This window comes from Carica papaya, chromosome 1, assembly GCF_054855325.1.
Source record: "Carica papaya isolate Zhongbai chromosome 1, ASM5485532v1, whole genome shotgun sequence".
Classification (NCBI taxonomy): domain Eukaryota; kingdom Viridiplantae; phylum Streptophyta; class Magnoliopsida; order Brassicales; family Caricaceae; genus Carica; species Carica papaya.
The window spans coordinates 19975398-19998545 of NC_142309.1; the positions used below are offsets into that span (position 1 = coordinate 19975398).

General features: G+C 31.3%; 2 protein-coding genes across 8 annotated transcripts; both read left to right on the forward strand.

Moving 5' to 3' along the window:
- Positions 1–61: 61 nt before the first annotated feature.
- LOC110807838 (endo-1,4-beta-xylanase 1-like) lies at positions 62–5222 on the forward strand. Of its 5 annotated transcripts, none has more exons than XM_088221339.1 (9): positions 62–206; positions 350–809; positions 924–980; positions 1339–1706; positions 1786–1945; positions 2160–2581; positions 2762–2939; positions 3066–3602; positions 3906–5222. In XM_088221339.1, exons 2-9 carry the CDS (start codon positions 732–734, stop codon positions 5025–5027), a joined length of 2922 nt encoding a protein of 973 aa, XP_088077465.1. In that variant the 5' UTR covers positions 62–206; positions 350–731; the 3' UTR covers positions 5028–5222. The 5 variants fall into 5 exon arrangements, with proteins under 5 accessions (XP_088077465.1, XP_021888798.1, XP_088077467.1 ...); XM_022033106.2 differs by having other exon boundaries at positions 65–507; positions 621–809; XM_088221341.1 differs by having other exon boundaries at positions 65–507; positions 626–809.
- Positions 5223–16115: 10893 nt separating this feature from the next.
- KNAT1 (homeobox knotted-like protein) lies at positions 16116–21583 on the forward strand. Of its 3 annotated transcripts, none has more exons than XR_015819812.1 (6): positions 16116–17024; positions 17234–17356; positions 17560–17695; positions 19888–20141; positions 20340–20618; positions 21314–21583. XR_015819812.1 is itself a non-coding variant. In XM_088221343.1 (5 exons), exons 1-5 carry the CDS (start codon positions 16632–16634, stop codon positions 20541–20543), a joined length of 1110 nt encoding a protein of 369 aa, XP_088077469.1. In that variant the 5' UTR covers positions 16116–16631; the 3' UTR covers positions 20544–21168. The 3 variants fall into 3 exon arrangements, 1 of the variants encoding a protein (XP_088077469.1); XR_015819810.1 differs by lacking the exon at positions 21314–21583 and adding an exon at positions 20710–21168; XM_088221343.1 differs by lacking the exon at positions 21314–21583 and having other exon boundaries at positions 20340–21168.
- Positions 21584–23148: the final 1565 nt, after the last annotated feature.

A 23148-nucleotide genomic window follows, 5' to 3' on the forward strand; every position in this document is an offset into this window, starting at 1 on the left:
AATGAAAACTAAAAAATATTTTAATGCACTACTCATAGTTTAAAAGTTCCCTCTTGATAAAATCTTCAATTGGGTAGGATTGAAAGTCTCAATTTTTCAGTTTCTTGCTAAAGTAGATCACTGAAATCATTCCCCAAATCCCAAATCATAAGCCCTTCCAAACATGGATAAAAGATGAAACGCCAAGAAACGTTTAACCCAGAAAGGTAATTGGATGGTTTAAGCAAACTAGCTCTGTTTCACTGTAGAATATTTTTGTCGTCAATTTGACGTTCTGCACATAAAAAGGCATTAACTTAAATGCCTGATTTCCTTAACAAAAGCCCATCTTTACCTAATTTTTCGCCAGGTTTCAAAACCCAGTTGCTTGCAAACAAAGATTCAATAAACAAGAATGGCAAATGTTAAATCTTCAAACAAAGCATCATACCACCCTGTAAACCTTTTATTTCAATTCAAGTATATATTGAGGGGGTTAACCAAATCTGGAAGACAAAGCAATTCAAGGTAACCCTTTTAGAAAATTTAAAGGAATTTTTTTTTTTTTTTTCTAAAATTAATTAAATAATTAGTTTCAAAAAATCGTTGATTGGTTTTTGTTTTTATCTAAATCCCTGAAGAAAAGACAAGTGGGTGTTTTTTTTTTGGGGTTGGTTGCTTGCGTTGTCCCGCGCTTTTCTTACACTTCACTTGAGAGTTCTTGAATATCGGCAAAACGGGTGCGTATATAAATGCGGAAGGTTTCGGCTTGTTGCTTCACAAGTCGATCTTCCAAAAGCAATCGCAGATATAACCATTCCCGTCCGCAGGTACTCTCTTCTCCCCACAAAATCCATTTTCATGGCGATTTGATGAATACCCATCTCGTTTTTCTTCTGATTTAAGGTTGTTTCTGTTTTTTTTTTTTTTTTCCGTTTGGGAAGAAATCAGAGGAAACCATGGCGAACCCACAGATGAACAATGGCAATGACAGCAGAGAGGTATCTGTTCCAACAATTTGTTTATACTGCCTTGGAATATCTTAATTGCTTTAGGTGTCTTTTCTTCTTAAAAAATCCCTGGTTCTGTTTCCCCAATTTATATGATTGTTTTATGTTGATTTGAAATGGAATTTTTGTTTTTGATGGAGCTGGGAAAATGGGGTTAGTGACCGAGCTGCATAATGGCTTTACAGAATATATACTTGAATGTTTGTATAAATGAAAGAATAAAAAATGGCAAAGCTCAATATAATATTTATGGGGGTAGCTAATTAAGAATTCAAAAAACTTATAAAACAGAATTCAAGAGGCAGTGTTTCCCAAGTCATGTTATAGGGGCTACCATTTTTCTCTGCAGGCTGCCAAACAACACTTTGCCAGTTCAAGCCATGGATGGGCTGATAACATTGTAGTAAACTATGACTTCTCTAGTGGGCTGCATTCTTGGCACCCGAATTGCTGCGAATGCTTTGTTGTTTCTGCAGAATCTGGTAATCCACACGGAATGCCGGCAAGGCCAGGAGGTAATTACGCTGTTGTCACGAACAGGAAGGAATGCTGGCAGGGGTTGGAGCAAGATATCACAAGCAGACTTTCCCCTGGTTCTACTTATTCAATTTCTGCCTATGTTGGGGTATGGGCTCATGCTCCGGGATCTGCTGAAGTCCTGGCTACTTTGAAACTAGAATTCAAAGATTCAGCTACGAAATTTTTATTTATTGGAAAGTATGGATTTCGTTACTCAAATATACCATATCATGACTCCAATTTTGTTGTAAAAATGCTGAGAATAGTTATTTTACAGAACTACTGTTTCAAAGGAGAAATGGGAAAGACTGGAAGGTACATTCTCATTGTCAACCGTGGCTGACCGAGTTATTTTCTACTTGGAAGGGCCTTCTCCTGGAGTGGATCTACTAATACATTCAGTGGCCATTAACTGTTCCAGACCTGGGGAGTCTAAGGTACAAATATCCCTTGATTAACACCATCCACCAATGTAATTTATGTTGGATATCTTGAATCATTAAGATTTGATACTGATTTTGTTTTGTGATGGAAGTTATCAGTATTGATTGGTTCTGTTATATTTGTTAACAATCTGATTGAGGTATATTTTTTTTTTCTATCAACTATCATATTAACTTTGGGATATTTTCTTGCTCTTTGTTTTGGAAGAGTTCAAGCACAGAATGTGTCACTGCTGGAGATGATAACATTATTTTAAATCCTAATTTTGAGGATGGCCTGAACAATTGGTCTGGAAGAGGCTGTAAAGCTGCTTTGCATGATTCCATGGCTGATGGAAAGATAGTGCCCCAATCTGGAAAGGTTTTTGCATGTGCAACAGAACGAACACAGACCTGGAATGGGCTTCAGCAAGAAATAACTGGAAGAGTGCAGCGTAAGCTTGCCTATGAACTCGCAGCCACTGTTCGGATATATGGTAACAATGTCACCAGTGCTACTGTGCAGGTTACGTTGTGGGTTCAGGCTGCAAATCTCCGTGAACAGTACATAGGCATTGCCAAGTTAGTTTCCCCCATCACATTTAATCCCAATATCAAGACCGTGATTTTTCACATAAAGCTCTGCAGAGAGTATCTTTCCACATGCTTATTCCCTTGGATTTATTTAGCTTTATGAATCATCTTAGGCCTCTTAAAAAGTGAAGGGTTTCTATCTTGTTGTGCAAGTTGAAGTGACATTATATGTAAATTTAGACAGTTATCCTTGCAATTACTTAAACTGCTGAAGGAAAACCTGTTTTGTTCTTGAAGTGTGCAGGCAACTGACAAGGATTGGGCACAGTTGCGGGGAAAGTTCCTTCTAAATGGCAACCCATCAAAAGTAATAATCTATGTCGAAGGTCCACCTCCAGGAACTGATATTCTTGTGAACAGTTTAGCTGTAAAGCATGCAGAGAAGATCCCTCCTTCACCCGCACCAGTTATTGAGGTTGGTTTCATGAATAACTTATAGTTTCAATGTTTGAAACGAAAATTCTCAATTCCAGGTTTCTTTGCCATTTCTTCTTGGAGCAATATTGACTTTAAGGCATAAAATGTTTGTTTTGTTTCACAGAATCCTGGTTTTGGAGTCAATATAATTACAAACAGCCAACTAAGTGATGCCATCAATGGATGGTTTCCCCTTGGCAATTGTAATTTAAGTGTTGGAACTGGCTCACCACGTATTATACCACCAATGGCAAGAGATTCACTTGGACTACATGAGCCTTTAAGTGGCCTCTACATCCTTGTGACAAATCGCACACAGACTTGGATGGGTCCAGCTCAGATGATCACTGATAAACTGAAACTCTTTCTAACATACCAAGTATCTGCTTGGGTTCGAATTGGTTCTGGATCATCGAGCCCTCAAAATGTGAATGTTGCATTTGCTGTGGATAATCAGTGGGTCAATGGCGGACAGGTTGAGATTAACGATGACAGATGGCACGAACTTGGCGGTTCCTTTCGAATAGAGAAGCAACCGTCCAAGGTTATGGTTTACATCCAAGGCCCTGCTCCCGGTAATGATTTAATGGTTGCTGGTCTTCAGATTTTCGCTGTCAACCGAGTTCAAAGGTTTAGATACCTGAGGTTGCAGACTGATAAGGTTGGTGCTGACTGTGATTTCTATTTTTTTAACAGGTTTGAGAAAGGACAACTAGAAAATATAAAAAACTGAGGTTCCTTCAGGATTCAGCTAGTTAATATTTACTAACATTTTAAGTTTTAAACACGCACCATCTTTTTCATAGAGCTAAACATTAGCACACACTTCCAATAAAACTTTATTCTTTGTCTTATAAAATTCCGAGGGTAAGGTTACTATATTTTCTTGCAGTAATTGTTGATTTGGTTCCTCCTGTCTAGCTTAGCTTTGGATCAAATAATACCTTTCTTTTGTGCAATGCAGATCCGTAAGCGTGATGTTGTGCTCAAATTCTCAGGAGCAGATGCAAGCACTTTGTCTGGCAGTGTTGTTAGAGTCATTCAAATGCAGAACAGTTTTCCCTTGGGATCATGCATAAACAGAACAAACATAGACAATGAAGATTTTGTTAATTTTTTTGTTAAACATTTCAACTGGGCAGTGTTTGGCAATGAGTTGAAGTGGTATTGGACAGAGGCACAGCAAGGAAACCTCAATTACATGGATGCTGATGAGATGCTAGACTTGTGTGTCAACAACAAGATAGAAACCAGAGGTCATTGTATCTTCTGGGAAGTGGAGGCAATGGTCCAGCAATGGATCCGATCCCTGGATAAAAACAACTTGATGACTGCTGTTCAAAATCGTCTAACAAGTCTTCTCACTCGTTACAAGGGGAAATTCAGGCATTATGATGTTAACAACGAGATGTTGCATGGATCGTTCTATCAAGATCATCTAGGCATAGACATCAGAGCCAACATGTTCAAAACTGCTAACCAACTGGATCCATCTGCAACCTTATTTGTCAATGATTACCACATTGAGGATGGATGTGACACAAAATCATCCCCGGAAAAGTATATCGAACACATTCTTGATTTGCAAGAACAGGGTGCTCCTGTTGGAGGAATTGGACTCCAAGGACATATTGATAATCCTGTTGGGCCTGTTGTTGCGTCTGCTCTCGATAAACTAGGAATTCTTGGTCTTCCAATCTGGTTTACGGAGCTTGATGTCTCGTCAATAAATGAGCACATAAGAGGCGAAGATCTGGAAGTCATGCTCCGGGAAGCATTTGCACATCCAACAGTTGAAGGCATAATGCTGTGGGGATTCTGGGAGCTGTTCATGAGCCGAGAGAATTCACATTTAGTAAATGCAGAAGGGGAAATCAATGAAGCAGGAAAAAGATTCCTTGCTCTTAAACAAGAATGGTTATCTCATGCCAGAGGACACATCGACGAGCAAGGAGAATTCAGATTCAGAGGATTCCATGGATCATACATTGTCCAAGTTCTCACCCCCTCGAAGAAGTTCTCGGAGTCATTTGTGGTTGACAAGGGTGATTCTTCACCACTTGTTGTGTCAATAAACTTGTCATGAGTGTTGGAGGTTTCCGGCTGCTTCTTCACCCAATAAGAAGCTCACTCCACAAAATTGATCATATGGTAATATACTGGTGAAATCTTTGCATGCACCTTTAATTGTCTTGATCATAAAAGGGATTGCTTGCAGAAATATTTTCTTGCTTATATTGTAAATGCTTATACAAAGTAATAAAGACGTGTTTGTATATCATTGTGGGACTCTGTTAAGAAGAAAATTCTGCTACGTCTAGCAATTATTATACAATATTAAGTGATTACTATATAAAACCATTTAAATTACTATAGAATAGAATCTTAGAGAATCATCGTTTAAGTCCTGATGTTTTCCAGAAACCATAGTAGCACCAAGGATTAAGTTAACGTTACACGATGAACCTAAACTGGGCTTCTGTGTGAGCAGAGGCTAAGAATCGCCTAGTAATGAACTGGGCTAATGGAAAATTCTAATGGGTTTTGAAAGTCTCCAAAACAAAATGACTCCATGCGCTAAAATTAAACATCCCAAAATACAAAATTCACCTTTTGACTTATATTTTAACACAAAATCATATGATAACAGGTAAAATGATTTATTAGATGTAAATTTTCAGAGATTCTCGTATTTGATCCATGTGAGATTAAATGAGAAGAAGAAGAAAAAAAAAAAAAAAAGTTAGGTGAGGAACACGGAAAGAAGTTCTTGGCCTAAGTGGGTCCAATCTGCTGATATTATTTTCTTTGTTCATGATTCTAAATAACATAACATATCATATCATATCAAACCCTAATTTAGAATAGGCCATTTTCCATTTCAAGTCCAAATTTGTAATGAGAGAAAAATATGAGAGAGAACCTTTGAATTCATTTGATTGAAATTGAATTTTGTACTGTGTACAAACTTTTATGGGTGGAGGTGGTGATGGACCATGGTGGCCTGTACATATAACAAACATGTACCCATAATGATGTGCAAATTAAACTAAGAAAATCAACATCAACGGCAAATCCCTCCAAAAATATATAATTCTCTTACTATTTTTGAGTTATTAAGACCGTGTTTGGGTGAAAGAATTGAAAAATAATTGAAGGGAAAGATTTGACGTAGTTGAGTTGTGTAGCAATCCAACAATGATATGTAATCTTGCCATGTCCATCCAAATAAATGCCCAACCTATCGTGTCAAATTTTTAAATGATGGACGCCCACCATCTAACTCCTAATTCTTTTTAAGAAGTAAATTTAATTCCGCCAAAATAACCCCAAAAAAAAAAAAAAAAAGTAGGAAATAATTATGACCAATGCTAAAAATTAAAATAAAATAATTTTGGGTAAACTTTTCAATCATGTTCTACGTGGTTTAATTAAATTAAATTAAAATTAAAATTTTGTCAAAATTTCATGTAAAGTAACAAAAACTCAACTAAATATACTGAACTGTAATTTAAATTGTAATAATTCAATTTCATCTGAACACAATATCACGGATTGTGAATGTACTAAAATTATTATTTTTCAAAATTAATAAGTTTATTAATAATTATGCGTCCTATAATTAACCCTAAAATTATGAATAAAACCTATACTTTATACCCATTAACCCAAATTTGATTTGTTAACTTAATTTTTTTTTAAAAGGAAAATTAGTGCTTTATATATAAATATTATACATGTATATGTAGTGTAGTTGTCGTGAATGGTATGGTGTAGGGCATTACAAGCATGATGGATGTATGATAGGACCCAAAATCAGTGTCATCTCTGTCTCATATACTGCTAGCCGTAGGACCCCACCTCCCACATGGGTGCATAGTAAGCGTTGCCGGCTCACGGCGCACATTAGTCTTTACCCTAATTACAGAGAGACGGGCATGGGTGTCAATATCAATTTTGAGTTAACCTTTGATGTGATGCCAACTGGGACCCGGCCCATCTACATATACATACAGATATATATATATATATATAAATTAAAGCATAAAGTAGCAGTGGCCCTCTCAGATATACATACATCTACATAAAATAAATATATATATAGAGAGAGAGAGTGAATGGTGTGTGTGTGTGTGTGTACATATATATATATATATTAATTAAAAATAAAATAAAATTAAAATAGAATGAGGATGCATTGGGAAACAGCTCCCGCGCTGTTTTCGCGCGCCTGGTCAGTGAAACGACAGTCGAAGAAGGGGGGGTGGTGGGACCCAGGAGAGTGAGTGTTGTGAAACTCTGAGTTGTGACAGTATATTAATTTTTTTTTTTAAAATGGTAAGTTGGAGTTTTAAGTTGTTAGTAGTTCTGTCTTGCCTTCATGTCTTGTCTTCTCTTTTGATACGCCAATCAACTTGACTTTCCATGCCACAAAACCTTTGACTCCTCCTCCTCCTCCTCCTCCTCCTCCTCCTACTATATATATATATTGCATGTGTTTTTAAAAATAAAAATAAAATAAATTATTTTTCTTTTTATTTTTTGGTTGGCACCGAAAATCATTAGCCCAATTCTTAAATAAATTTTCATATTATTTATTAATAAAAACAATAAATATCATTTATAGGATATTACTTCATTTCTCTTTAAATCCTAACAAAAATTATTTCTCAACTGACATCCACTTTACATATTTTATTATGTACATCATATTTACGAATATTATTGAGTGAGATATAAGATTAGAATTACATTATTAAATAAATAAACGGAATAAACAAATAGATAATTTTTTTTTTTTTACTAGGCTTATATTCATTTATGCACATATTGAGGTCAAGAATATATAAAAATGGAAATTAAAAACACGTAGGTGATTGAAATAAATTTAATTGATTTTGGGGTTAGATGTTCCCCAACATTGAGTCCACCCTCTCGGGATGAGACAAAATTAGTTAAGTGGCTAAATCAGAAAAAGTTCAAATACCCTTCTAGATACAGCCAGCCACCAATTAGTAATGGTAGGTTAAATTTTTAAGACCTTCGTAAACATATATACATATACATATACATATATGCACCAAAAATCAAAAGGCATACACCCCCTTTCATTCATAATCTTTACAATAATATATATATATATAAATCGATATCTGTAAGATGATCAAGCTATGACCTTTTCAAGGATTAAGCCAAACGTTGCACCACAAAATTCAACTACATCTTCCTCTCTGATTTGTCGTAATTAATTGATATGATATAAATTCTCTTTTATGAATAAAAACTTAAATCGAAGTCTTAAATAATCTCTCTGACCATTAGATTTTACCTTCACATTTACGTGAATTTTAATTTAAAATGAAAATTTCAGTTTAATTTTAAAATTAATGTATAATAAACCAAAAAAAAAAAAAAACCTTCTCTGCTTGTGGTGTCTTGTTTTTTCGGTGTCTCCGTGGACTGTTTCTTCAATACACAAATAAGTTTCTCCTTTCTCTTCAAAAAAAATATTAAATAATTATGTTTACCCAATTTAATACGTAAATAACGGTGCACTATTTTCAATATTGTAATCATATGAACCTGGACTGTAATTAGGTAGGAGACAAAGATTATAGAAAGAGAGAACCGTGTTAACTAATCAAGGCTTTCAATATAAAAACTAATATATATTATAAGTATGTTGAGAGAAACATATATTACTGCATGATAGACTGATATCTACATATATATATATATATATATGTACAGCAGAGAGAGAGAGAGAGAGAGAGTTTTGGTATAAAAAAAAATGAACTGAAAATTGATATAAAAGCAGAAAAGCAAACGTCTTTTCCCAGCTTTGTTTGATTAATTTTTAACCACTTCTTAATGGTATACTAATAATGAACTAAATTAATGAAATTAACCTAAAATTTTTATATTATATTTTAAGAATAACTTTTAAAAATAAAAAATAAATAAAAGAGAGAAATGCTTGAAGTAGATTCTCTGCGAGTCAAGACTGTTTACATCAGATATGGGCATAGTTGCCCACATCATGACGATGGACCTTCAAAGGGAAAAAAAAACGAAAGCAAGGAGATTCTTTATACCATATCATCTTTTTCTTAAATAAATCTAACTTTATTATTATTCCATCCTAATTTACATTGTCTACTTATATATATATACATACATACATGTTAATTGTATTAATTATAATGCACTAGCAAGACAGGAGAAAGTTTTATGCATAAAATTAATGATTATTATTTTAGGATTAGATGATTAATTTAATAATTTAAAAGGAGACCATTGTCGTGTGTGTTCTTTTAAAAAAGCTCTAATTATTTTGGAAAAAGAAATCCATCAATGGATTTAAAAAAAGACTGTGTAATTAAGATCTCAAAAAAATAACAGGAAAGTCACCATTTTGCATTCTGAGAAAACAACCTGCCATCAATTGCATGTAAATTTAGGAAGACAAGTGAGAAGGAATTTGGGTCTTCTCACACTACAATTTATTTTCATGTAAGTAATTGTAACTATATTTATATATTAATGTATATGTATGTGTCGGGTCGTGTTCTGAAGATTTTTTTATAGGTCAAATCCAAATTTGCACCACCTCCTATATTTTTTCACCAATATTAACCTGAATCAACTTCAACTTACTATTTGGTAAAAAAAAAAAAAAACTACAGTAAGGTAAGTTGGAACAAGTTTTGAAAAGTTAAATATGAATTCCTTACAACTCATTATGACTTCCATGTTAACTCAAATTTGACTTGATTTGAATGTGTGTTTATATGTTGGGTCTAAACAAATCAAGTTTCATAAATTCATATCAAAAATAACATTTTTAGAAATATGTTCACTTACCTTGATTTCTCTCCAAGCTAATGACAATGTGAAATTTAATCTTAACAAGTTGAGAAAATAAATATTTTCTTTTTTTATTTTAATACCAATTTTTTTTTTTTAAAGTGATTATATTTTTATGAAAGTACTAGTGAATGTCTCTCTCCATTTAATTTTTTTATAAGTTAAATAATTTATTTGAATTAATACACGTTAAATACATCAAGATCTTCTTAAATAACATTTTGTTTAAAAAATTACTTAATTCGATTAATAAGTTCGTCTTAAAATTAAATATTTTTTTTAACACTACGGCGATTATCATCGAGTGTCTCCAATATAGAATACTCTTCTTATTTTTTTTAAAAAAATAAAAAATAAAAATAAAAAGAAAGAAAAAAATTAATATTTAATATTTAATTTTTTATTAAATATTCCCAAAGTCTCTCATTCCTATCAACTAATTAATGATAATTATAATAATCAACAAAACTTTTAACATATATCTTCTTTCCTTTCCACCTGGTTCGTTGGATTAATCTATGGATTTTTTTTTCCTTGATCTATCAAATCAAACTCTTGGAAATCATAAATTAAAGAGAATAAATTTATATTAAATAAGTTCCTAATCTATAGTCAATTCTTAGTGCTTATTACTGTTTTATCTTTTTTAAATTTTCTTCCTTTATGAAAAAGACCTTTATTGACAAAGTTGCCCATGACCCCCGAGTTTTATTTCGCTTAATTAATTAATTAGTAAACATAATTATAAGAAGAAAGGAATATTTTTTACCTAATAAAGCAAAATTAACGTCGTTTTAGCTTCACTTTTACTCTATTAATTATTAAAATTATGGTAAGCAGCTGGAAGCAGGATTAAGGATTGATAATTAATATCCTCTTTGGCCCTGTCCCCTCCTAAATCTGATTATGAGTCCACGTAATTAACTTTTTAATTAATTATAATTTATTTTTTTAAGAATTATACATACTTTGTTATTATAGTAATAAATATGTAATCACATGCCAAACATTATCCTCCATAGGATTCTTATCATTTTATTTGATTGATTGGATAAACCATCTATTAAATTAAAGGCAATTTATTTATTTTTTATTACATTTATGCAAATTATTATTTTAATATTTGAATTATCTATTATATTGGAAAAAAAATTAATTTTTTTTTTGTAATTGTAATCTTCAAATTGATGATTTTTATATTATTCTAAAGATTTTAATAGGAAATAACTAAACATTCTTCATATTTTTTTATATTTTATTTTATAAAATTTAACCCTCGTAAATTTAATAAAAACCTAAACATTTAATTTTAAAAAATATTTCAAAAATTTATCTGAATAAGACATACATATATATAGCCATGACATAATCGATCCTATCAAGGTTAATATATTATTATTATTTTTTTAGAATTATTAAGGATTAATATATTATTATAATTGAAGGATTATATATCATGTAAACATTCACACACAAAAAATATATATTCAAAGAAATGTATAAGATTGTTTTTGTCATCATTATAGAGATTAAATTGGTTAATCACCCGATTAATCAACACTTATTACTAGGAAGAGAACCCCACAAAAGTTGGAATGTTGGGATCAATCACTAATCAATATGTTTTCTGCAGCTTAAAATAAATTAATCAACATGTTTTGTATTTAAATTTTTAGGATTATATTTTTAAATTAATTTATCAATTAAAAATATGATATAATTTTTTATTCTGGTAGGTTTACGACCAAGGCGTCAAAGTAATAAATTAATGATACGATCATAACATAACTTAGATTTGTGATTTTTTTTTTTAAACACATTTTGGATAATTTTAGTACTATTAGATTTTACAAAATATTAAATTGTCATCTTTATATTGTTTAATAAGTGTCGTCATGGAGATCCCTGACGTTCGAGCATGGATATATATCGATCATAAAAATGGACGTATTGATTTTTTTTTTTTTTTTTTTTTATGAGAAAATAAACGTGTTGATTAAAACAAATTATATCATCACTTATTTATTGAATGTCATATGGACTAATGATCATATATTTATATATATATGCATATGTATATATTTATATTTTAAAATTGAAGTTTACCACAATTCTTTCTATCAATCTATTGCTTCTGGTCGACATGACAGGAACAGCTAGCTCATTCAAAATGATGATTTGACTGAGAAAAGGGAAGCACCAATGTACATACCTACATATATATATATATAAACAACTTAGCTTTTGTATGCCCAGAACCAAGACTATTAGTTAATTATTATTCAAACAAATTAAAATCTTATCCAACTATTTAACAGTTAACCTTTAATTATGTGTTAACTCTATTACATATCATATATAGATATATATATTCAACCTCAATATAATGCAGGTGTAGCAGATTATGTTACTTAGGTGATGAATATATATATATATATATATTTGCCACAAAGCTCTAAGCATGGAGGAAACTTATAAATATAAATATACATACATACACACACACACACACACACACATTGAGATTGCATAGGGAAGAGGAGCTGTGGTGTAGTAGTGAATGACAAGTGAACATGGTGCACCCTGACTACTTTTACTCATTTGTACCCACCTTCCTTAGTGTACGTGAGTTGGCAATGTCTAATCCTACATACATAATTAATCTTTTATGTTTGTTTGTTTTTTTTTTATTCTTTTAACTTCATCTTAATATATTATTATTTACCTACATCTTTTATATATATATACACACACACACACACCACGTTGATCATATTCGAAACGGATGATAAGAATTAGTTGATATAACACTTAATATTATATATATGATTGACTCGGTTCAATTATTTAAAATGTGATCACTTGGAATATTAAGTTCCAACATATGCATAAGGTTACTTTTTTTAAACTTTAAATATATTAATTTATTATAATATAAATAATAAATTAAATTACTTTTCGTCTATTTAAAATTTTAAAAAATAATCTACCTATATTATCTTACACAATATTATAATTAAAAGTTTAATGTTCAAATTCCAATCCTTACATTCAAATTTATTTTTTGCTCAAAAGTTATCAACCATATTATTAATGCATACTATAGTTCAGTATATTGGTAAAAAAGAATATGTAAAATACTTGCTCACCTACATAGTTTTAAAGGTAAATATTAATAAATGTAATTTTATTTTTAGTAAATCATAATACAATACAACTAACTTTTAAATAATGATGACATACATAATAACACAACTCATACTTAAATGCATAGAAAATATATCAATAATTGAATTAATTAGCGATTAATTAAAGAATGTAATTATATATATTTTACATAATTTTTTTTTGTATCACATGATTTCGAAGAAGGAAAACTACAATATAAAAATAATAAGTTAGTTAAAAAACAAACTATAATATTAAGACAATTGACTAGTACAATGGAATGATCTTTTTGCGCATGTGATTGAAGGACTTGAGTAACATATTGAACCAAATTCATGCAATCAAGGGTTAGAATGAGACACGTAGGCGAGAGATTTTGACTCGGATGTTCTTAGTTAATTATTATGATTGAAAACAAGTTTATTACTAGATCTTCTTCCATCATGACAAGTTGTGTGTACTTATATATAATGTACTTTTGTATTTCTTATAATTTAAAATAAAACCAATTTTATAATAATTACAAAAGATTTGGTTTAGTCCGTAGTTTTTGGACTTAAATAATTATAATTTTGGTGTAGACAAAATTTATAATTAAGTTTATGGTTATTAGCTTTATAATTATTGGGTAATTACGGGGATTTTTTTTAATTTTTTAAAAATATATATATAAAAATGTAGACGCACGTGGTTAAACCTGCAAAAAGTTGATAACAAACGGTACAGTTTTGGGTCAGTGTATTGGACAGTGGCATTCTCACTGTTTACCGTTGAAAAATTCGTACCTCACACAATAAAAACCCAAATAACATACAGTACGGATCTTCAGAAGAACCCTTTTTAACATTTCATAATAATTTAATAATACCACTTTACGATAGATTATTTAAATAATTAAATTACTGCAAACAAATTTAAGCTCTCAAGCAATGCGGACGAGATCATCTGTACTAGTGTACTTGTCTAATGAATTATTTGATTTTATTGTAATCCAAATTAGTAATTTTTTTTTTTAAAATTGTTTTCATAAAATTATATGTTTTGCTGTCTGAACTGTAATGTTTATACCTTTTTTTTTAACAAATGATTTGAAATAAAGTAATCATATGTTTATAAAATGTAATTTCTAAGCAGTAAATAATTATGAAAAGTTTGCACCTAGTCCAAAAAATAAAGCAAGCAATAATCTAATCAAATTATTAATAAGTTTTAGATAGTACTATATGTAATTTGCCTTTAAATTTAAACTCTGATATTCTAATATGGTAATAAAAAAAGCTTGCGTTAAACGTGAATATTGAATCAGTAATACATAATTAGGAGGAGAAATGATAATTAATCTGTGTTTATATATTGCAGAGCATTATCGCGACTTGGCTGGTGAAGGAGAAATTGAGAGGTTGTTGCCCAATTTGGCAAACCCAATTAATTTTGCCCCAACATTCCACTGTTCATAATTTATGTCAACAACCCGACCTTATATTATGTATTATTTATAGAAGAATTATTATTAATTCAGTTTAATTTGTTTAAATATATCTACAGTAATGATATTCAATTTTTATTTTAAAGATAGTTTAGTTTAGTTTAATTTATTACCTACATATTAATTAACAAAGAGTTGCTAGATTTCCTCTTGATAATTATTTAGAAACCTAACGCATATAATGAAAAAATGACCTAAACCATCACTTGTATTAATTAATTTATATATTTTTTATTAGTTTATTATTTTAATTTATGTTTTAGTGAAATACTTATATATATATATATATATATATTCTCCGTCTCCGATTTTGTATATCTTACATTAGTAAATATGTAGTCACTTGTTGTTTGAAATTGTAAAGTATTTTTCTTTTTTCTTTTTTGGTAAAGAATTTCTAAATTTTTTAATATATCAAATCCGACAAACATGAATCAATATGGAGAAAAGTGAAAACCTTATAGTACAAATACTATTATATATCACTATAATTTTTTAAAGAAAATTCCTGAGTACTGTATTTAATTTAGCAATTTTATTTATAAGATTACTTGTAAATTTATCTGTAAAACTATATTGTGCATTACACAATTAATCAAGCTATAAATTTATCAAAGTGATTTTAAGTTCAAGCTTTATGAGAATTATTCTTTTTTCATTATCTTCTTCTCACATTTTTGCAATTTTATGTTGCTCTCGAATTTGATTACCACATAAATATTTTATTTCTCTATAAAAAAATTATAAATTTAAATTTAGTTGTAATTTTGTATGTGCATTTATTTTAAAATAATATTTCATTATTGTGATTAATTTATATTTTATTAATTAAATAATACATATAACAAGCTCCAATTTAAATTCATGACATTATGTGAAAATGTAATGATCAATCAATTAACTCATTTTTTAGTATTTTATATTGATTTATAAATTAGGCAGATTTATTATTTATTTAATAAATAGAATCGTTTAAAAGAGATATAAAGTTTATTAAGATGATTAGTTTAGTAAGTCCACTTGATCTAGTCCATAATTTGGTTAATTTAAAGACTTTAAAAAGTTTAATATAAAATAAAACATTCTCAATCTACTTAATGTTTTAACATGTTTTTTTAAAAAACTTTTAAATAAAATTAATTTATTTTTAAAATTTAAGACAAAATTACATTTTTATCACATGTGATTTATTGTAATTACAATATGATTTTTGTATTTTTATGACATTAAAAGCGTACATAACTTTACATGGTGTTATGTTTTAACAAAATTGTTATTTTTTTTAAAGTAGGACCAGAATTTCTAAAAAAAAAATACATTTTTTAGAAGGGTAGTAAGACGTAAATTTATTAATAAATTAATTAAGTACAAAAAGAGTAATGAATAGTAGTAATAAAATTGAAATAGTAATTAATAAAAAATAAATACTGATTATTTTAATTAATACTTTAAATGGTAAAACAAAAAGTCCCAAAAAGCAAAATGATAAAAGTGGAAAATTTTCCTTCTCACTTATCTGAAAAAAGTAATAAAATTAAATAAAAGTTAAAAGAAAATAGATTGCGTCCGTAAAAGAAAAGAAAAAAGAAAAATAATAATAATAATAAATAAGAGAGAGCTCGTAGCTAGTTGCCTTATCTCTAATGGCCCCTTTCCTCTTTCTGCCTTTATTAATTTCCAAATATTTCTTTTTTTATTTCAACAAACAACGTCTTGTCAACTACCCCAAGCTTCGCTGCCGTTTTCCGGTTTCCGGTCTCTCTCTCTCTCTCTCTCTCTCTTCTTCTCTTCGTCTTCACCGTATGTGAAACCTCATCTTTCTCTTTCTCTTCCTCGCCTGGTCTGTTTGTTTTTCTGATTTTTTTCTCTTTTTAATCACTTCACCAACATGCCCGACTCGTCTTCTTGGTGCAACTTCACTTCAAGGCCTCCTTAGTTAACATAGAACTCCCACTTAATTTCAATTCCCTAATCATACTCAAACCCTGTCAAGTCAAAAGATTTGATGTAGTGAATGGAAGAGGAAAAAAGAAAGTGTGGATGAGTTGGAGAGATTCACTACTCAATAGCTAAACTCTTTAGGGTTTCTTCTGCTTCTCCTTCTAGGGTTTTAGGTTAGTTGGTTTTGGATTTTCTCATCTGGGTTTGTTGAGAAAACAAAGAAAAGAAATGGAGGAATACAATCATTTGAACGAGAACAGTGCAGGCAGAGGGAGTTTCTTGTATGCATCTCCTGTTCTTGCACCGCCCAATTCATCTTCTTCTTCGCCGTTATTTGGAAGGTCAACTAATAACAGTAGCTCTGATAATCAACAGACCCAGATGCCACCTCTTACCAGTTTTCACCTCCAATCCGAGGCTCATCCCGTTGTGAAAACTGAAGCAGCTAGCACATCGCAGAAATTTCACTACCCACTGTTGAGAACTGAGCACCAGACGATGAATCATCATCAAGAGGGAAATGACAGCAGCAGCTCGAACGAAGTTGAAGCTATCAAAGCAAAGATCATAGCTCATCCTCAGTATTCCAACCTTCTACAAGCTTACATGGATTGTCAAAAGGTAAAGAACTGAAATTTAAATTAGTCTAATACCCCCATGATGGCATTTAATTGTGGAGACAGAAACTTTTAGTAGTGCTCTAGAGAAATTAATTAGATTGACCAGTCTTCTCTCTTTAGTTTCTATACCCATCTATCTCTGTACTCTACCGTCTACCCAATCATATATAAATATATGATTCTTATTGGCTTATATGTGTATTAATATAGGTAGGAGCTCCACCTGAAGTGGTAGCTAGGCTCACAGCTGCTCGTCAGGAGTTCGAGTCAAGGCAGCGATCTTCAATGGCGTCAAGAGATTCCTCAAAAGACCCTGAACTCGATCAGTTCATGGTGATTTTTATTCGTTTGTTTTGTACCCTTTTGAGCTTCACTAATTGCTCAATAAATAAATTCACTCATATTCATGCCCTCTCTCTGGCTCCTTTCTCCTGGGTCCCTTTTTTCTTCTCAAACATATACATTTATATATATATTCTATATATCATCAGCATAAATTATTGGCCTGACCCAAATCTTATGGATCGCGAAAACAGGAAGCTTACTATGACATGCTAGTGAAATACCGGGAAGAGTTAACCAGGCCGATACAAGAAGCCATGGAATTCATGCGGAAGATCGAAACGCAGCTCAATATTTTAACCAATGGTTCCGTTCGCGTCTTCAACTCTGGTACTTCCTCGTTATCTATATATATATATATATGTAAACATATATTGCATACATTCCGATGTATGCCATATTTAGTGTTCGTATGTGTATTAGTATATGTGTGGTGGATGTTGCCTAGCATGGAAAGAAACAAAGGAATCCCGACTGTTGCAGGCATGGGATTTTCTTTATTTTGCCTTCAAACTGACTATTTTTCTTCGGAAATCGTAGACTTTTTGTACCCAGAAATTCTTTCACTTCTATTTTCTGTTTGTCAATTAAGAATTAAACCAAAATTAAATCAGCCCACTTTTGCTCTACTTATAGGTTAAGTACATATATAAATGTACATATATAATTCGGCTAGAGCTAGAGAATAGAAAGGGGGAGAATGCCCAATAGTGACTTAATGAAACCCTAATCACGAGTCTAATAGTGAATTACATATTGTTTACATATATACATATATACGTATACATGATTCTAGAAGCATCAAACATGTTATGGGGAAGAAAGACAAAAGCACACTTTAGGAATCCAACCATCTAAATAAACCATGGTCAAGCCAGTGTCTGCAGTTTTGGCTCTCTCTAATCGGTTTCTATTAATTATTTTTTCAATATTATTATCTGGGTATTATAGTCTGGTATTATCTGACAAAGTTGATTCTTACCTTGTTTAGGGTTTTTTGCGACCAAAAATTTATGGACTAACAAATTATATTCATATCTCTGATAAAATCTGATTCAGTAGTTTTTCTGGGACCGTAAATGTATGTGCGTGTTTGTGTGTGTATATATATATATACACACCTCGAGATGGATGGGATAACTATTGTCGTCTTTTCCCGAGTTGTTCTTCAAGCTCGAGAGTAAATAGTGATGGGTTTGATTTGATTTGTTTAGAAATTAAAAAGAAAAAAGAGGAAAAAAAGGGTCTCTATATAAAAATTGAAGACATAGGATCCTGTTCAAGTCAGTGCTAGTCCATCCAGCCTCGTATTACGTCTTTGTCAGAAACTAAATTATAGTTCTTATATTAACACACATTAGATCTGGAATTTTCTTTCCCTTGATCTTCTGTGCCTGTTTTTTTCCTTTTCTTTTTTGTTTGTGCTTTTCTGTGTTCCTAATCTATCTGCATGTCTCTATATGTATGCATAAACGTTTTTAATTTTTATCATAAGCTTCCAAAATCTGTGGATTTAGGTGTATAACTTAACATTTATAATTTTTGACCATAAGCTTTAGTATCTTGTTCAAAAATTTCAGTTTTTCCAAGAGCAAATACGAAATTTGTAAGATTTAAAAAGACAAATAATATTTTAGAGCATCTAATTATTGAATGTTATTTTATTTTTTTAGCACACGCCAACATCGTTCACAAGTTCTGTCGATATGGCAGTCCAGGCATTTGTATAATTATATTGTCTATTATTGCATTCAAAGGATCATCAAATTTCTCACGAATTAAGGATAAAGGCATGCTAGGGAAAGGCATGATCATGAAGGCATTATCTCAGAAATTGTATGTTAGACTATGTCGAGGATTAATTGAGCAGTCACAACTATTGTACTTATGCAAATTGTATACCAAAATATTATGAGTTAATGCATAAAGAATGGAAAATGGTTTGATGTTAATTCTAAGGCAGTAGATAAAGAAATTCTACATGTAAATCAAATGATTTTTTTTTGAATTTTTGTGGCACCACAGTGATGTTTAGACGATCGATCATTATCAAGGGCTCATCTATTTCAATTGCTTGCAGATTATCTAATCTTCAATAGTTCTAATTTTCTGTTTTTACATTTGAAAGTTGACAAATTTTTTATGAATACATCTTCTCCCTTGTCTGATTTGGTGAACAATTTTTTTTTTTCGTGTGTATTTACAATTTGCAAATGCAATCAAGGATGAAATGATTGAAATAAGGTTGAAGTTATTTCCTGCTCTGGAGCAAATTCACGCTTAAAAAGTTTTGGTTCTAATTTAATATTCTTAGTTCTAATTCTTATATTGGTATTAGTATTCGGAACTAGAACATATTATTTATTGATTTAAGTTATCACCCACTTTGAATTATTTGTCCATGGAAATTTAATTCGTTTAGCTTTCTAGTTGAAGGACTTGGTCTACTGATACACCTAATTAATTTCACCGCTCAAAGGTGCTCATGGTTTTGACAATTTTCATTTCATCAAATGGGACAGATGATAAATGTGAAGTGATCGGTTCGTCGGAGGAGGATCAAGACAACAGCGGTGGTGAAACTGAACTTCCTGAAATTGATCCACGTGCTGAGGATCGCGAGCTAAAGAATCACTTATTAAGGAAGTATAGTGGTTACTTAAGTAGCCTCAAGCAAGAGCTTTCCAAGAAAAAGAAGAAAGGGAAACTTCCTAAAGAAGCCAGACAAAAGCTACTTACTTGGTGGGAGTTGCACTACAAATGGCCTTACCCTTCGGTATATACATTTAATCTAGTTCGGATACTTGATTCCTACATTATTTCAGATAATTGATTTTATAATTATCGTTTAATATGGTGTCAAAGTTAGAATTTGTAGTTCAGATGGTTCCTATTTTTATCGTTCAATATGATGTCAGAGTTAGAATTTGTAGTTCTGATCGGGAGAAACTTGACTGTTGGTGTAATTGTGCAGGAGACGGAGAAGGTGGCATTGGCTGAATCAACTGGCCTGGATCAAAAACAAATTAATAATTGGTTCATTAACCAAAGGAAGCGGCACTGGAAACCTTCGGAAGACATGCAATTCATGGTGATGGATGGTCTACATCCGCAGAACGCAGCCCTCTACATGGACAGTCACTACATGGGTGATGGTCCCTATCGCCTGGGCCCATGATTATCGAAAAACTTGCATATATCTATCATAAAGCATAATCGAAATTGGTTATGCCGCATTCCCTTCAAATGAAAGGTTAGTTAAGCCATCGGACTTTTGCGCAAGATTCTATTAGTCCTTATTTGGAATTGGGCAATATCTTTACAACCTGTTCCGACAATTTTAGATGACACGAGTCAATAGTAGAATTCTGTTATCTTCGTTGTTGCGGTTAATTATCATTCAAGATGTGGGTTTGTGGTAGCTGTCCGCCTTTTCTAAGTTTAAAATCGTAGGCCTTTATGCTCATTTTCTCCGAGGGTGCAGAAACAGATGGAGCTTGCCATGTGAACGGGAGAATGTTTTAATTGTGTGTAGCATAAACTCTTATCTCTTTATATATATATATATATAGGTGGGGTATATATATATATATATATATATTTGTATGTCTGCAAGAGCTACTATTACTTTTCTTGAAGTGTATATATTGATCAGAGAGAAGAAAATGTTGTTCTCTGAGGATGTGATGCATGCATTTGTAGTAGTCTTTATAATATGCTCGTGTAGTACTTGTAATGCATGCAGTGTTGTGGTGGTTGTTTTTTGTAGCAGTTTATTTTGATTAAATGTCTTGTGAAATCTATATTGTAGGAATTGTTCATAAATATTGAATCTATCGCTTGTAATTTGTTGGAACTAAAGAAAAGAAAAGAAAAGAAAAAAAAAAAGAATAAATTCCTCTCTTATCTTCTCGATAATTTCAATTTTCATTCAATAATCTTTGACAGCATTTTCAGAAGTTGTTGGACTAAAGTATGAAAACATAATAAAATAAGCGAGAGGACATTCATGTTCGCCTTCTCCGGACATGTTTCAACTTGTTCGTTCATCGCCGGTGTAGTTTGAGAATTTGAAAGGTTATCATTTTAGATATTTTTATATGTTGCAACTGCTGCGGTAGATTTGCTTCACTATTATTCTCTTCGTCAAAAACTTGTTGGAATTTGTTCTTTAATGACATTTTTGTTTCAAATTGCAGTTGATTTAGAATTCTCTTATTGATGGCATTATAGAGCTTGTAAGTTTTTAACTGATTACTAACACTTAGAAAAATATATTTCTCTCATTTACTATCTAACTTTTTCCTCATTTGACAAGGAATGTGGGCATATACTATAGACCCAAAAATTCTAAAATAATGTATAGCTCTATGCTTCATTTGGAGTATATTTTAAACTCTAAATGCTTGATTTCCATTTAGAATGTGAATACTCCAATTGACTAATTCATGCTAAAATTTTTTTTAGGATTCCACTTCCAACAAATTCAGTGTTACATTAATAATAATGTGAGTTTTTTTTTTTTTAATAAACTCTATTTCATTGGGGTGAGTAGACTGTTGTAAGTGGCTTTTTTATTCCATGAAGCTCGCAAATTCACAAAGTCTCTCATCTGAGTTTATTTTTACTTTTTCTCTTTTAGGTTCTAACATAATTAAAATGAATAATGCATGTAACGGTCCCGCAAATTCAAAACGAAATACATATAATAATTTGAGTGCGGAAGCGAAATAAAAGATTAACATTAACATCCCTTACACAATAACTTAAAAGTACTAAACAATATTACGAAATAAGTTCTCTAAAAGAAATACTATAAATGAGAAAAATAAAGGAAATTATAAAGCATCTACTCGTCGTCTTCTTGTGGATCGGACTCGGAAACCAGATTCTCTTGATATGAAATAGTTAAATAAGGAATGAGTTACACTAGCCTATTAAAGAATCATACTATATCACCGTCACAGAAGTAAAAGTTGGTAGAAAATAAAAAATAACCAATGGAGCACAAATTTTAAACCAATACATTTATTTAAAATAAAATCATTTATCATTTTTCTTATCATGGAAGAACCTGTGAAAACAACCTATACAGACAATAACATCATACAGATCACAATTTCATGCATAATCAGTAACATAAAACATATCATAAATCCGTATTTATTAACAATAACTGATTATTACCGTTTCTCGTTTTCACCAGCTTACTAATATCCATGGGGATCCATCTGGGTGTCCCTGCTACACGTGAACCATTCTCCTTAACAATTTTAATTCTAGGGCCGTCCCTATATCCTGTCTGGTATGAGCGTCAAGACATTAAACCTCAATACCCCGTCCGGTATGAGGGTGAAGCGGACCGTTCTCATACCCTGTCCGGTATGAGTGCCAAATGACCAAGTCTCCATACCCCATCCGGTATGAGACAACGTTCATGGTAGGGTTCCTTATGAACCCGGTCCGTCCACCATCTCTCAGGATATCTAGTGAGGCTATCACCTTATCTGTTTTTTCTTAGTCTCCATTACCAAGTTGAACATAATCATATAAATAATAAACACGCACCCGGTAATACAATCATATCTTAAATTCTAAAATCACACAGTGGTCAAGTAAGACAGTAATACATGCATGTAAAATCATAAAATAGATAGACTAGATACCATAATGCATTTAAACTGTAAAATAAATCAAGCAAGAATCGATAGAGAATAATGTCCGATTCGGGCTCCATTAGCAACCTTAATTAATTATGCATATCTATTTAATTTGTACAAAAT

What these genes read in the sequence shown, in the direction of transcription:
- LOC110807838 (XM_088221339.1), top strand. Translation starts at nt 732, where the DNA reads ATGCGGAAGGTTTCGGCTTGTTGCTTCACAAGTCGATCTTCCAAAAGC. An exon ending in ATAACCATTCCCGTCCGCAG is followed by an intron (nt 810 to 923) that starts GTACTCTCTTCT and finishes CCGTTTGGGAAG; the next exon opens with AAATCAGAGGAAACCATGGC. An exon ending in ATGGCAATGACAGCAGAGAG is followed by an intron (nt 981 to 1,338) that starts GTATCTGTTCCA and finishes TTTTCTCTGCAG; the next exon opens with GCTGCCAAACAACACTTTGC.
- KNAT1 (XM_088221343.1), top strand. Translation starts at nt 16,632, where the DNA reads ATGGAGGAATACAATCATTTGAACGAGAACAGTGCAGGCAGAGGGAGT. An exon ending in CTTACATGGATTGTCAAAAG is followed by an intron (nt 17,025 to 17,233) that starts GTAAAGAACTGA and finishes GTATTAATATAG; the next exon opens with GTAGGAGCTCCACCTGAAGT. An exon ending in CTGAACTCGATCAGTTCATG is followed by an intron (nt 17,357 to 17,559) that starts GTGATTTTTATT and finishes TCGCGAAAACAG; the next exon opens with GAAGCTTACTATGACATGCT.